Genomic DNA, 15,190 nt, shown 5'->3' on the forward strand with positions numbered 1-15,190 from the left:
AAAAGAGTTAAAAAAGAAAAAATAAGTGATTTAACAAAATTATATAAATAACATTAATGATGAGATGAAGATTAAGAAAAAACGTCAAATAAAGTAGTAGTATAATGATGATAAAAGTTAAATAAATCATTTTTTCTATTATTTAAATTTTTAACATAAAATTTCCAATCTTTTAAAATTAAAAATAAATGTTAAAAATAAAAATAAAAATCGAGGCAATAATTATTTTAAAGAAAAATATAACCAAAATTGTCAGAAAAAATTGATAAGAATAAATAAGTATCTATTACTAAGAATAGTGTCACTACATTTTCTATTTTAACTTTATTGTTACATATGGATAGAAACTTTTACAAGAAGAAATGATCCAAAAATTTAAAAATAATGATTCCTTAAATGGTGATTCCTTTTCCATCTATAGCTTTTCAATTAATTTTTAATGTATTAAATATGGTTTTGGATATTGGAATAATATTTTTGTCTTTCCTTAATCATAATAAATTATATTTTAACCTTTGTTTTTCTGAAATGATAATTTTCTTTTCATTCGTACAACATATTGATTAATATATTGAATGTAATTATAATAAAACATGTTGTATTTAGTATGACAAAATAATTCAATTTTTTTAAAAATTAAATAAATAGTAATCCTAACTTCTAAGAAATGTCACAAATATATATATATATCTAAGAAAATGATATAAATTACATTAATGATGAAATGAAGATTAAGGAAAGAAGTAAAAGAAATTAATAATAATATTGATGATGATAGGAGTTAAATAAATCATTTTTTATATTTTATAAATTTTCAATATAAATTTTTCAGTCTTTTAAAATTAGAAAATGCTAAAAAAATAAAACTAAAACTAAAAACCGAGGCAACAATTATTTTAAGGTAAAAATAACAAAAAAATGTCAGAAACATTTATAAGAATAAAGAAATATCTATTAAAAGAAGGTGTCACCCCACATTTTCTATTTTAGCTTTATTGTTACATATAGATAGAAACTTTAAGATGAAGAATGATCCAAAAAAATTAAAAATGACAAATCAATTATGTAAAAATACATGTGTAATTCTTATAAAGTTATAATAACTAATTTCTTCAAATAAATAATTAAAAGAAAGAAAAAAAATAATTAAGAAAATAATATAAATAACACTAATTATGAGATTAATAGCATTGATGAGGAAAGGAACTAAATATGATCATCTTTTTAAATTCTTTTTTAAGAAAATATATATAAACTTTAATTAAAGATAAATAAGAAAAAAAAACTTTAATTAAAGATACAAAAAATCAAGGCAAAATAAAAGAAGAAAGAAATTGAAGAATAATGAGGTTGAAAGAAATAATATCTAATTTTCTCTCTTTTCAAATCACAAAATAAATTTTTGCTTGTTCTTCTCCCAATTTGATACGAATTCCATAAATAGAATGATTTTTTCTCCAAATAATTTTTCTTACCCTTTGAAACACTAATCTGCCTTCTTATAAATTTCTCAACCACAATGAATTTTCTCTCCTTGTGTATTAATATAAGCTAGTGAGATTTAACATTTATTTAATTATTCAGTGGGTTATAATTATTTGCCCTAATCAATTAAAAGAAAAACAGTTAGCCTCTCGAAGAAGACTTCATCGGCGACCGATCAAAGTACAGCAGGGGAGAAACCGTTGTCGAACAAAACTCTTGTTGCGGTACCGAAAAAGGGCGACGAAACTTTAGGTAATATTCAAGTGAGTTTCAAATGGTGTCTACTTATATTATTGTTGCATATAGGAATTAGTATTATAATATTATTGGATTGAAGAATTAAGAGGTGAATTGTTGCAAATTGAGTGAATTGTCCGTGCTTTGTGACCGAGGATAATAAAAAAATAAAATTGAGGGACACAATCATTGCCAATGATAAGGCAATGATTGGCAGTGATAGTAAAACATGCTTGATTAGCATTGGCAGTGATAGTTGAATGGAAGTAATATGGGTTAAAATATTATTTTGACATTAGAGGTTACTGATTTCTATTGATTTTGGAGTTGCAAAGTTCTTCATGGTGGTCACATTATTATCCATGTTTCAGCGTATTGGTGTGATGTACTTAAATTTTATGGATACTATATTATATGAATATCATTAGATTTATGTTATTTAATGAAATTGAGGCATAATCTTAGACTTGAATTTGAAAATATGAGTTGACATGTTAATTGACATCAAGATTTAGGAATTTGATTTTAGGTTTGAACGAGTTCTTGGGTCTAGTTGGACATAGAGTAAAATAAATGTTGTTAGTTTCGAAATCTTATCGTGGTCATTATTTGAATAGATTGTATTGATTTGGAAGTCCAACGAAAGGGAAAGGCTCAAGTCCCGGAGTGATTGCTCGACTATTTGAGGCAAGTGGATTTCTAAACCCTTGTTAAGTGTATGTAATTCGTGTATTTCCTTGTAATATGTGTTTGAGGGTAATGAGACTTGGTGATGGGTTGACTTGTCCACATTGATTAATTCTAATGATGAAAAAGGGGTAACAAAAGGCAATGCGATAAATTGTTTGTGTGATGTGTTGAGAATGGTTTGAAAGGCTTGTTGAATCATGATTGTGTTGTTGTGAATTGTGCAATGTTATGAAAATAATCATCTCCTCATTATTTGTGTGAACATGTCAATTGCATTGTTCTGAGACATAGTTGTGACAAGTGCTATGTGCATTGAGAAAAAGTAAGAAATTAAAGAGGATGTACTATTTTGAGGGATGTATCGCGCGCCGCGATGGATACTATATTTTGAGGGATGTATTTATGATCTTGTTCTATTCTAGAAACAATGTCATTTGAGACTTGCATATTTCTTTTGAATCAATTGTAATACTTTCGAGGCTTGTACACGTGACAACCAGATTTTGGGGGTATTTTTGAGTTGATTATGAAATTTCTGCATTTTATTGCAATGGTTGAGTTTTAGGCTGACTTGTCTTGGTGGGATAAGACGAGTGCCATCGCGTTCATTTTTTGGGTCGTGACAGTGCCAAATTGTTAGAGAATTGAGAAATCATACTTATACTATGAGCAATTTCTTATTGTGTAAACCGAAAATCGAATCGTTAATGACCAAAAATCGATAAAATATATCTTATTGATTTGTTATTGGTTTAGCTTATTTAGAAAATCGAAAATCGAACCGACTGATGCACACCCTGTTGAGCTCCTATATTATAATGTCCACGCTCCAATATCGAGGTTTTGATACACGAAGTTCCATGTCAAAAAAAAAAATCTCCTTCCTTAAAAGTGATTTGAACTTAGCAGAATTGATAAAAAGATTTCAATATCAATAAATTACATGTTCATCCAATCATTTTAATTGAAAATAATTTTGACCAGGATGCATTTACGTAAGAAGCCCAACAAATATACAATTTTAAACTTAATAAGAATTGCACATAACGAGTTATTATGATCAATTCAATCATTTAAATTTAAGCTCAAATAACTTTTACATGAATAGATGACCCATTTATTTATTAACTCAATTCATTTTATGTGCTTATTTATTGTTCAATCTACCCACTAAAGATCCCTAATCTCAACAATATAATTCAAATATTATAATTCATCCAATGCATCCTCAAATCAAATGACCCCTAAGTATTTGTTTTTTCTTAATTTGCAGAGTGCAGTTTTCAGGGTGCATTTGGCCTGGAAGAATTTTTTAACTTCGGAAATTATATTTGGCCATAAAATTCTAATAATATTTTTACTTCTTTTCAAGAATTTTCAATAATTCTAAAAAATAACAAATAACTATTTCACTCCAAAATTATTTTACAAAAATTTTAAACAACACAATTTTATTTCATGAATAAACATAAGTTCAATTTTCAAATATTATTTTCACTTTGTAATTTTTTTTCTTTTCTATTTTTTCGGCTACTCACACTCTATTAAGATAATAATGTAATCACACCAAATCGGTTCTTCACAGAAAATGAAACTATCGTCGTTGCTTGATGATAAATTTATATAATATAATAAAAAAAAATTTAAATAACAATTAAAACAAACATTGTATTTAAATTAAAAATACAATAAAATACAACCATCCAAACAAAATGTTAGGAGTAATAGAGAGATTTTCTGACAAAAAATTAGGTATATAAATGAAGCTTACTATTTAGTGATTATTAAACCGTTGATTAAAAGTCTGTTTGGATTAATTTTAAAAAAATAGCTTTCAAGTCATAAATAAAAAAATAAACTTAAATAACTTTTAAGTCAAAAAAATAAAAAATAGAAAAGACCTACTTTTAGTTTTAAATTTAGAGAAAAGACATAAAGTAACACCAGAAGTTGTTCCGAATTTTCAAAAACATCTTAATTTTAGGAGCGTTCTATTATCCCGCAAAACATTTCAAAATCACAATAAATACACATTTTTTACACAATCTTCATTTTCAATGCCTAAGGGTGCGTCTCACCCCAAATAATATATTTTTCCGACCCATTTAATAAAAATTGGACAAAATCTTGACTCGTTCACACTTTAATCATGATCAGCTCCATTTAGCCCTAAATTCCTTTCAGATTTTCAATCTACTCTCTCTCTCTCTCTTTGATGATCAAAACCCTAAGCATTTCAATAGTCACAGTAAATTTATTTTGTGGTGATAATTTTTTGAATTATGGAGTCAAAACGAAGAAGTGAAGGCTCACATGTTAATTGCTTCTTAATTTGAATGCAAATTTTGGTTTAAATAAATGTTCTTTTTATGTAGTGGTGATTTTTTGAAAAATCATCTTTATAGTGATTTGTTTTTATTTTCTCTTTGTGATATCTATTATTTATGTGTATGTAGTGTTAGTGTAGGATTGATTTGAGTTTGAATGTTTATTCACCGATTTAGTTTTGAAGTTTGTTTGCAATTGCACTTTTAGGAATTACAAGTTAGTTGACTCATAACTTTTAATAAAATAAAAAAGAAGAAGAGGAAATTGAAGCTAGTAAAGCTAGATGAAAATTTAATTGAGGATGATTTTTTTTTCTCGATTGTAGATGGAAAATTCTTCAACATCTATCAATGGAGGTTACGGAGAAGATGAGAAGTGAGTCTTTTAATAAAGAATAAATTTCAAAGTGTTGATGCCACACGACATTTTTACACGGATTTGGGGGTGTATTTTTACTCATCCATGCGCCTATCAAATGCGAGAACACGGTAATTGTGAAAATGGGTCAAAAATATTTATTTATTACTTTGAAATATTTCCACAGGGGTAATAGGATGCCCGTAAAATTAATGTATCTTTTTGAAAATTTGAAATAATTTTAGGTGTCACTTTATGTCTTTTCTCTTAAATTTATTTTAAATTATTTTCAAATTATTTTTAACTTTATCAAACATTTCCTAATTTATTTTAATTTATTTTTATATTTGTCAAATAGTTCAGAAGTTAAAAATTAACTCAAAAGTAAATTCGACATTTTTAAGTTAATCCAAAGTTCCAAACATGCTCTAAATCGAACGTTCCCTTATCAAACTATCTAGGGTTTTGGTATATAAAAGCGCCGACAACGTCCTGTACTAGATCAGACCGCATATTTTCACGGTGAACCTCAGAGTTCCAGTTCCGATTCAGATTCGTTGAAAACTTTCTTGAAAAGCACCGACAAACGTCTTCTTGTCAATGGAGGAACAAAATGGGACTGCAAATGGTGTTAAAATCAAGCTGGAGGAAGAAGAAACTAATGACGACCTAAGAACTACTCCCGACCATCAAAACGACGCCGGCGCTTCTCAACCTCTTACCGGAGATGGTGCTAGTCCTGGGTATTTTATTTTTTTACTGTTTTGTCCTTTCTTTCCCTTTTACGCTGTATCGTTTTGCTTTTATTTAAGAACCATGCTGTTTGTTCTTTTAGCATTGTTGTTAGGGCTTGCGTCTAATAGGTATTAACTTACAAGTGTTGTTAATGTCGAGACGGTTAAGACCCGAAGCTAGGTTATAAGCTCCTTAATGAAGAGGGCGGGAGGAAAACCATAAATATAGTTAGTAAATTGATGTATTAGTTCTCAATTAAACAAGGCGAATAACTCTGTTGATGATTAGGAATATAAATTTAGATTTGAAATTTCATCATTGTGTATGAATCAGAGTTTAAAACGTTGTTTGGACTTGATTTTAGTTATTTTTCAATTTCTTAGTCCCCATAACTTTTAATTGTGTTACATTTATATTTCTTACATTTTTGCTTTCCTTCTTGGAGAGGAGTTTGTGGAGGGCACGGATTAGGGTAGAAGATTAGTATGTGCAAGTGCATTGTCTTGCTCTTCGTCCATTAGTAGTAGTATTATATCTTGTAGTTTTTTGCCCTTCGATTTTTGTTACTATTTGTTGAATCTTGTACTTTGACTTTTATATTGTTTTGTTATAATACTGTTATTTTACCATCTGTTGTTGTTTTTGTTAGTGTTTCCTGCACTTCCATCATTTCTTTTTTTCTGAATGGCTTTGAACTGTTTTCTTGAGCCGGTGGTGTATCTAAAACAGTCTCTATACTTCTGAGGTAGGGGTAAGGTCTGTGTACACTGTACACTCCACACTCCACACTCCACACTCCACACTCCACGCTCCTCATACCCCACTTTATGGTTGTTGCTTATCTACAACATACCCAATGAAATCTCCAAGTGAGGTCTGGTTGTTGTTGCTTGTCTATGCGTTCCATTTTGACAACACTGCTATTTACTGTCAGAGAGAGTTGGGAATACATATTTTCATGTTTTCTTTTATTCTGATTTGTATAGGATAAATTTTTTAATTTGATGACTTTCTTCTGTGCCCTTTTCAATTTCTTCCGATGTGAACTTCTTCTCATTGAAGTTACTTAGTTGTTGGTTGGGCATGCCTCATAGTTTTCATAGAATATTATCCTATTAATCAAGTTGCTCATGGTATTGTATTAATCAATGGATTTGGTGGCCATGCAGAAAGATTTTTATTGGGGGCTTGGCTAGAGAGACAACTTCAGGTTTGTCGAATAACATCCTCTGCTTTGATCTTCTGCCAAATTGTTCTTTCCTGCCCCTAATGTTGCATTGTATATCTGCAGCTCAATTTGTCAAGCACTTTGGTAAATATGGTGAAATTATTGATTCCGTGATTATGAAGGAAAGGCGGACAGGACAGCCACGTGGGTTTGGTTTTGTCACTTATGCTGATCCCTCCGTGGTAGATAAAGTCATTGAGGACGACCATGTTATAAATGGAAAGCAAGTAAGATTACATTGGCCTTCTATTTTATTTCATTCTTATAGCAGTTTGTGATTTCATTTCCCTTTTATTTTACTGTGGATGGAACATTTGGGACCTCATGCTGATGTTTTGATTGTGTCAGGTGGAAATCAAGCGAACTATACCTAGAGGAGGGGGTTCCAGCTCAAAAGATTTCAAGACGAAGAAGATTTTTGTGGGCGGCATCCCAACAACAATTAGTGAAGGTTATATTTCTGTAGCTAGAAACTAATCACCTTCCCTTAACTCGTTGGATTCTTTTGAAGCAAGTTTCTGAGGTATTAAGTTGCATTTATATTTCAGATGAGTTCAGAGACTTCTTTTTAAAGTTTGGAGAGGTGAAAGAGCACCAGATCATGCGTGACCATTCTACTAGTCGTTCTCGTGGCTTTGGATTCATCACTTTTGACACAGAAAAATCTGTTGAGGATATCTTGGCTAATGGAAACAAGCTTGATTTTTCTGGAACCCAGGTCAGTATAGCCATAGTGTGTTCTAATTAAGGCGGTGATACTTTTTCTAGATTGTTTCATTAATCTTGTAAATTTATCAAGCTTTTCTGCCTTCTTCAAACATGATTTTGGTGGCAATGTTGCACTCTTAAGTATATGTGCTTTGTATGTTTTTTTCTTTATGTTCTAGGCCTTCTGACAAATGTCCTTAATTTGAAAAGGATTGAGTTTATGTTCTTTCTCGATTTTCTTGAAAAGAATTAATGAAACTGACTGCAAAACCCAATGAAATATCAATGATATGTATTTGGGTAGCAATGTTTCTATGTTCATTGTGACTTGATACTTTTGCATCTTTTGTCAAACTCATCATTGAGTTGAGATGCTTAAGTTGTCTTAACTGTATTGAGGCTCAAGAAGTTGAGAATTGTTCTTGTGTATCCATACAAGCTTATTTTCTTAGTGATGATGCTCAAGTTACTATGGTTTGGAAATAATTAATAATTGAAATGATTCTGCTTATAGTAGTTGAACATTCATCTGTTGCATGATCATGTTATTTTCAATAGCTTTTTGAAGCTTGGTTAACCTAAACAGTTTTCTACTTGGCAAATAGGTGGAAATCAAGAAGGCTGAGCCCAAGAGACCTAATGCGCCACAACCAGCCCCATTCAGGCGTCAAGGGAATCCAAGAGCTGCATTTGGTGGTGGATTATCAGATGCTTATGGTGGATATGGAGACTCTGGTTATGGTATTGGTGCTGGTGCTGGTGCTGGTGCTGGTCCTTATAGGTCTGGTGGCCCCTATGGTGGCAGATCCAGTGCATTTGGTGGATATAGTGGAGCAGGAATGGGTGGATATGGAGCATATGGTGGCGGTGGTGCCTACGGAGGAGGCTTCAGGGAGGAGGCTTCTTTTGGGTATTCTAGCCGTTATGGCAGTGGAGCCTTTGGTAGAGGCTATGATGTTGGTGGTGGATATGGAGGAGCAGGTGAAGGTTATGGAGGATATGCTGCTGGTGGCGGTGGATATGGCAGTGGATATGGTGCTGCTGGTCTTGGCAGTGGGTATGGAGGAGATAGTGCCGGAGGTTCAATGTATGGAAGTAGTAGAGGAAGCTATGGTGGTGCTGGTGCTGGTTCAGGCAGATACCACCCTTATGGGAGATAGAAAGTGAAATGTTGAAGGTGCAAAGCTGAATTGTCTCTGGCTTGGTGATTTTAAGCTTATGACCAGAGATGTATACTCAATCATGCACTTGTTGAGAGCTAAAACTTGTTTGTTTTTTTTCTTGTCGAATTTTAATTGATAAAATATTAGTTCAGTTAATATACTGGTGTCTTTGATATCGATTGGTTTATCAAGGAACATGATTCATCCATCTTCAGCTATCTGCAATCCTCAAGCAACATTGTCAAACTGATCTTCAATTCTTTTTATTCGTTTGGGCAAATTAGTTGGACTAAACGAGTAAATTTTGCTTTGATGGATTCTACTGACTGTCAAAACGAGCAAATGATGATTTTATATTCTGAGCTTCTAGTGTGTTTCTTATCATTTATATATATACTTATTTGAGAATCGTATGATAAAAATATTTAGGCACCGTTCTATATGAAGGAAAACGTTTCTGATTTTTCATCGTCTATACTGTCGAGTGACGATTGAAAATAAGTAACGTTTCATATTTTTCGTTCGTGCTGAACATACCCATAATGTAGATGGGCCTTTCAATTGCGATATTTTTAATAACAAATGGAGAACAGTAGACGTGTCATCAAAAGATAAAAACAAAAAAAGGAGTAAACCCGTAGCCACACGATTGGAGCGAACCCAACCGTTGTTGGAATTTAATGTCAAAACAAAACCAAATTCACAGATTCTTGTGGACCTTTTTTTAACCTTATCAAAAGTTGAAACCACTACTAATTCTTAGCCATTTATATATATAGTTTATAACCAACCAATAGTACTAAGCTCATAAATCATAATTACTATGGACTTTAGGAAATTTATTTCCATTTTAACCTTCAAAAAGATAATCAACATTCAACAACAATAACAATAACAAATTTAGTATAACTTCACAAGTAGAAATTTTGGGAGATCAAATATATGTAGATCTTATCTTTATCCTTATGACATAAAAGAGGTTATTTTTGATAAATTCACAACTCGAAAATATATATTACTTATTTAGTTTGAAAGAAGTGCAAGAGTAAAAATTATGATAAAAACATTGAAAAGTGAAAGCACAATTAAATAAATGCTTCCGACTAGAACTATGCTCTATCACTAAAAGGAAAGAAAATACTTAACTATCCGCTAATTGTCTAATCTAATCCTCAATCTCCATACTTTCTTATGTAAAGTCCTATCCTTGATGAGTTGAATATACGTCATGTTCTGTTTAATACGTTGTCCCCTAATTTTTCTTTGATCTACCTTATTTCAAAGTTATCACTGCCAACCTCTCGCACCTCTTATACTACTCTCCACACACTTTAATTATCTCTTTCTTAATTTTCTAATCTTATCATTCCTAATATGTCATGTACATATAGAGAACCTGTGATTTTTTTACTGATCACACCACCCCCATACAACACACTTCATCTAACTACCCTCTGTAATTTTATTTTATTTTTAAATCCTTTTCATTTGTTTGGTTGGTGAATGAAGGGAAAAAATTAAGCAAGAAACTGGACATACCCAAATAAAAATCTTGATTTTCGATCAGGGCTTTCGACAAGAAGCAGGCGGGAGCAGATTGATAAGGAATTAAGGAAATGGCTATGGTTTCTAACACTAACTCATTCTTAAAGGTATGAATCAAACTCTGTAATCTCCCTCTTTTTGTTGTTGTTAAGCGAGTGGGTTTTTGATAATATTAGTAACATTGCAGTCACAGAGGCACCAAGTTTACTGCAGAAAGAAGGAGAAAGATAAGAGTCAAAATCCCCAACCCTATAAAGTCATTGAAATTTCACCTCCTCCCAAGAACCTTGGCATACGTTGCCTCCCCTCTGTAAGCATCATTTTCTCAAACCAATTTTTGCTTTTTGTGTTTGATGTAATGCTTATAGGCTCAAATGCTCAGTTAATTAATTGATTGGTGTTATAGGGTCAAATGTCTGAGGGTCTATCGAAAACAGCCCCTCTACCTTCCAAGGTAGGGGTAAGGTCTGCCTCCACACTACCCTCCCCTGACCCCCACTTGTGGGATTACATCGAGTATGTTGTTGGTGTTGTAGTTATAAGGTCAAATGTCATCTTACTTTTACTGGGAAGATTATAAAAGAGCTTTCTTTACTTTGGAATTCTTGTCATTTGATTGAATTAGAAATGTGGAGAGTAATTTCTTGGTTGGATAAACAAACCCAACTGGCGATTTCCAACAAGTAATTCATTTGGGGTTTTATGTATTTATGCTCAATATGCTGGTTCCAATTTCATTTCTTTATGGAGTTAACATACTTGGTTGATTGGCTTTTGTTGAATGTCTTAAATTTTTTTAATGGCATTCTTTTGGTCACGTTTTGGGATTAGTTCATGTTCCTTATACGTTTATATGGGTGTTAACATCCTCAACTCCAAATTAGTTAGTGTCAGCTTTATGTACCTGCGGATACGTTAGCTAAGAGAAGTGTCAACTATATGAATCCTCTATGTTCGTTACGCTATATTTGGGTTGATTTCCTTGCAAATACCTGTACTGTGGTTAGAGCAAATTTTGTGCGAATGTCCCCGCAGGATTTGGCTGGTTTGATCTAGACTGTAGTTGTGCCTCATAAGTCATAGCATATGAGCTACACTAGAATTAAGGATAGTAGTTTGGGAACTCTTTGGTATTATAGCTTAAAGACATCATCTCTATGGACCACTAAGCTTATAACACTCTTGGTACTAACAGTGCTTGTAGTTTTGCTTACAAAGAACCAAAACTAAGAGGGAAAATTTTCAAGTGAAAATCTGTCTTCTTGCTGGATGCTGAGTAATGGGTGAATTTCCATGCATGACATAAGAAAAAGGGCAGATGTTTGAAGGCGCACTAGTTGGCTTCCTGTGATAGTGTCTCACATTCCATACCTACTTGAATATAGACGCTGGTCTATTGATGGCATATGGTTTTATGTGAGATCTGTTAGAATTAGATACCTTCACATATGTTAGACCTGTATAAATGACTAAATGTGTCCAAAGCTGCAGTTCTTTGTTATTTATTGATGAAGGGGTGAATATAACTTGGTCGAAGTCTGTGACTCCTGCAACTTGGCGACACTAGACTTATGTATAAATCTCTTTTGAGTATTCTTTGTGTTGGTTGTGGATAACCTGAGCATTATGCCTTTGCATGAATTTCTGAGATCATGTTCGCAAAGCACTCAACTAGGTTATGGTATTCATGCCAACCATTTACGATTTCCTTTGCCTAAAACTTGACCTGATTCAGATCACAGTTGTGTTGCCAATCTTTTACGATTCCCTTCACCTAAAACTTGATCTGATTCAGTTCACAGTCGTCAAGTTGACCAAGTTTTGGTCTCATTTTCAACATGATTTTTGCAATTTTCCAGAATAAAATGTATATAAAAACCGCAGATACCAACACTTCAATACAATTTTTAAGAATAAGATGATGTTTAGTCTTTATTTTCGAAAATCATGTTCAAAGAAAAAAAAATTTGACTTTTCGAGAAGTAGGGAATAAAGGGATAGATTAAAATTACTATAGAAGATATATGGTCTTCCCGCCCTAGGAGTAGCACTAAAAGAGGGATTAGCATTATTGACCCAATGATAAAGCACTAACACCTTCCTCGTTGGGGCTCTGCGCACTGGGAAAAGGCTGACACGACGGGAAACCGGCCACTAGTTACAAAGCTCCGATAAGGTATCGAGAGGGCTATCACAGTCAGGTGAAAGCTTCCTTCCTTCTAATTCATAATTTCCTTTTGCAAGGATTGCAATTTGAGAAAAAGCACAGAACACAACACAACACAACAGAGGTAGAAAATAGAGAAAGCAGTATATTGTAGTTGTGGACTAGTGCAGCCACTTAAGCAGAGGACTGGAGCTTACCACTGATAGGGAACTGTAAAATTTGTGGTGAAACATCATTGGCAGGATATGTAAAGAATTGGTGACTTAGGTTTAAGTTAGCATTTCTACTTGAGTAAAGTCACTAAGCTAACGATTTGTTATAGTAAAGTTTACTTAACCATGAGGTCTCGGGTTCAATTCCCAATGGAGGTAAAAAACACTTGGTGAAGCTAGTGGATGGAGTTACCCAGTACCTGTGCTTGTGCTGGTGGAAACAGCAGGTACCTCGTGGAAGTAGTCAAGCTAAAGTTGATCCAAATACCCCGGTTATAAAATAACAAAACAAAAAAAAGGTAGTTTTGTGACTTTAGTGTTACAAATAGTTAGTTTAGTGACTTTACCTTAATAAAAATAGTTTTGTGACTTGAGTGTTATGAAGAGTAGGTTAGTGATGGTAGGTGAAATTAACCCTACTCGTTCGTTGTTGAAAAGGTAAAGTTGGGCTGCTACTTATTCAAGGGCCCACAGTTAGCAAGTTTTTGCTTTAGCTCTAGATCGTAGAATTGAAAGGTAGATGCCTGATATGCTTGACTTCCAGTGCTAGGGTCGTTGTGTCTACATTAGCACACTTGCCTAAAGCATTTGTACTTTTATTCAAGCCTTAACGTGTTACTAGCCGATGATATTTTCTGTTTAGGATGTGAAGGCTGAAGCTTCTTTAATTCTATTATTGATCTGTCTTTTATTCATCTGCTGGTTTCTTTTGGGCCCCTTTAGCTGGTCCTTCATTCAGAGCCAGTCATAGGAAGCTGTATATGATAGGTGTGTGTCAGAACAATTATTCTCCTTAACTTTTTCCCTGAATCAAGTTTCAAAATGGTAATGATGGCATCATAATTATCCCCATGACTGAACGAATCCTATGGGAGAACTAGGGAAGGAAGCAATATGATATTGTTCCTTGGTGAAGCTCCAATTTTGGAAGGATGAATGCCCTGGGTTTGGGGAGTGGGGGGGAGGGAACCATGTATCCTGCATTAAGCACAAACAGGAAGAAGTACCATCAAAGGCTAGGTCATGTGTGTGGTGTGCAAGACAAAGGTATATGACATTAAGAGGAATGATCTTCCTATTTCGTTTCGCTAGAAGCAAATTTTGAGCTCTGAGGTTCCTTTTTGAAGATGAACAAACCTCTATTATAAAAAAAATAGAGGTGTTCCCTACTGTTGATAAAATTATTTACCTTATAAAATAATACAAACTTCTATTATCATTCATCCTCGAATTCGCTGTACTTATTCTGTTCATGCAGAGAACAGAAGAAATAAATCACTTGGTTTATTCCTTTGGGGATATCCGATAAAATTGTAAATATATCACAGGGTTCAATGGTTCACCGTAAAACCTAAAAGTGGTTAGTAGCTCTGAATTTTCAACTGGCTGAATGTAATGTCATCAAACTCTATGTGCATTTAAAGTTTATGATCCTGCTTACTTGTGAACCTTTTTTTTTTTTTTTTTTTTTTTTTTTGAAATTGGTAACTTTTACTTGTGAACCTTTTTTATTTGTTATTCTCTACCTTTTTGGTTCACCCAGAAAGATGAATGTAGAAACATAGGTCATCTGTCAGAAAATACAGTCAATAAGAAGTGATTTACCTGTTCATGCAACCACGATTATATTATTCATGGTGTTTACACACTTTATTGGCAGTTTCATTAAAGAGTTAGAACTACTCATAAAGCTTGTGCTTTTCGTGTTCCAATGTAATACTCACATCTTAGCTTGACGTGAAACTAAGCTAACCACACACACTGCATCAGATGCTTTTCATATATCCAACATTCATGCCATACAAAAGACATGTGACCTTTCTGTCATGTTTCCAATAATGCTTCACTAATTCATTGAAACTGGCTACATGCATAGGGCCTACATAAGATTTTTGAATTGACAGACGTCCAACAATGCCTTTCGCAATTGGGGTATAGTGTTTTATGGTGTCTGGTCTAATAGAAAGTTAATTTCAATGACAGAACTTGCAGTGTGGAGAAAGTGTAACCATTGAAGGCCGAGCTTACACCGTTTCAGCTGTAACTCATCGTTATCAGCTTCGTAAAGGGAAATACGAGCCTAGTGAGAAGAGGCTTGATGTGTTGTCTACTGGAAGATACATCTTAAATTTGTACTTGGAAAATTTGCTAGAACAATCTTGACTATGATGTAGATTACTCTTTTTCCCTTCATCTTTATGTATACATTATGAAATACAACTTCATTCAATTGTCTGTGTCAAATGAGCTCGTTTGATATATTTTTGCTTGCAGTATGTCTCAATCATACATCATATCTCAACAGACACGAAAGAATGTAAGATTTCTTTCGATC

The 15,190-nt window shown here is 33.1% G+C and overlaps 2 protein-coding genes across 3 annotated transcripts; both read left to right on the top strand.

The window, feature by feature from the left end:
- The first annotated feature begins 5,513 nt into the window (after nucleotides 1-5,513).
- Nucleotides 5,514-9,157, top strand: LOC125847986 (heterogeneous nuclear ribonucleoprotein 1). Its single transcript, XM_049527758.1, has 6 exons — nucleotides 5,514-5,840; nucleotides 7,002-7,042; nucleotides 7,124-7,287; nucleotides 7,409-7,511; nucleotides 7,609-7,778; nucleotides 8,374-9,157. The coding sequence occupies exons 1-6, from the start codon at nucleotides 5,698-5,700 to the stop codon at nucleotides 8,926-8,928; spliced, it is 1,176 nt and encodes a 391-aa protein (XP_049383715.1). The 5' UTR covers nucleotides 5,514-5,697; the 3' UTR covers nucleotides 8,929-9,157.
- Nucleotides 9,158-10,377: 1,220 nt separating this feature from the next.
- On the top strand, nucleotides 10,378-15,070 carry LOC125849302 (uncharacterized). Of its 2 annotated transcripts, none has more exons than XM_049529365.1 (3): nucleotides 10,378-10,583; nucleotides 10,664-10,786; nucleotides 10,883-11,071. In XM_049529365.1, the coding sequence occupies exons 1-3, from the start codon at nucleotides 10,548-10,550 to the stop codon at nucleotides 11,054-11,056; spliced, it is 333 nt and encodes a 110-aa protein (XP_049385322.1). In that variant the 5' UTR covers nucleotides 10,378-10,547; the 3' UTR covers nucleotides 11,057-11,071. The 2 variants fall into 2 exon arrangements, with proteins under 2 accessions (XP_049385322.1, XP_049385321.1); XM_049529364.1 differs by lacking the exon at nucleotides 10,883-11,071 and adding an exon at nucleotides 14,839-15,070 and having other exon boundaries at nucleotides 10,394-10,583.
- Nucleotides 15,071-15,190: the final 120 nt, after the last annotated feature.

The sequence above is a fragment of the Solanum stenotomum genome, chromosome 12 (genome assembly GCF_019186545.1).
Source record: "Solanum stenotomum isolate F172 chromosome 12, ASM1918654v1, whole genome shotgun sequence".
Classification (NCBI taxonomy): Eukaryota; Viridiplantae; Streptophyta; class Magnoliopsida; order Solanales; family Solanaceae; genus Solanum; species Solanum stenotomum.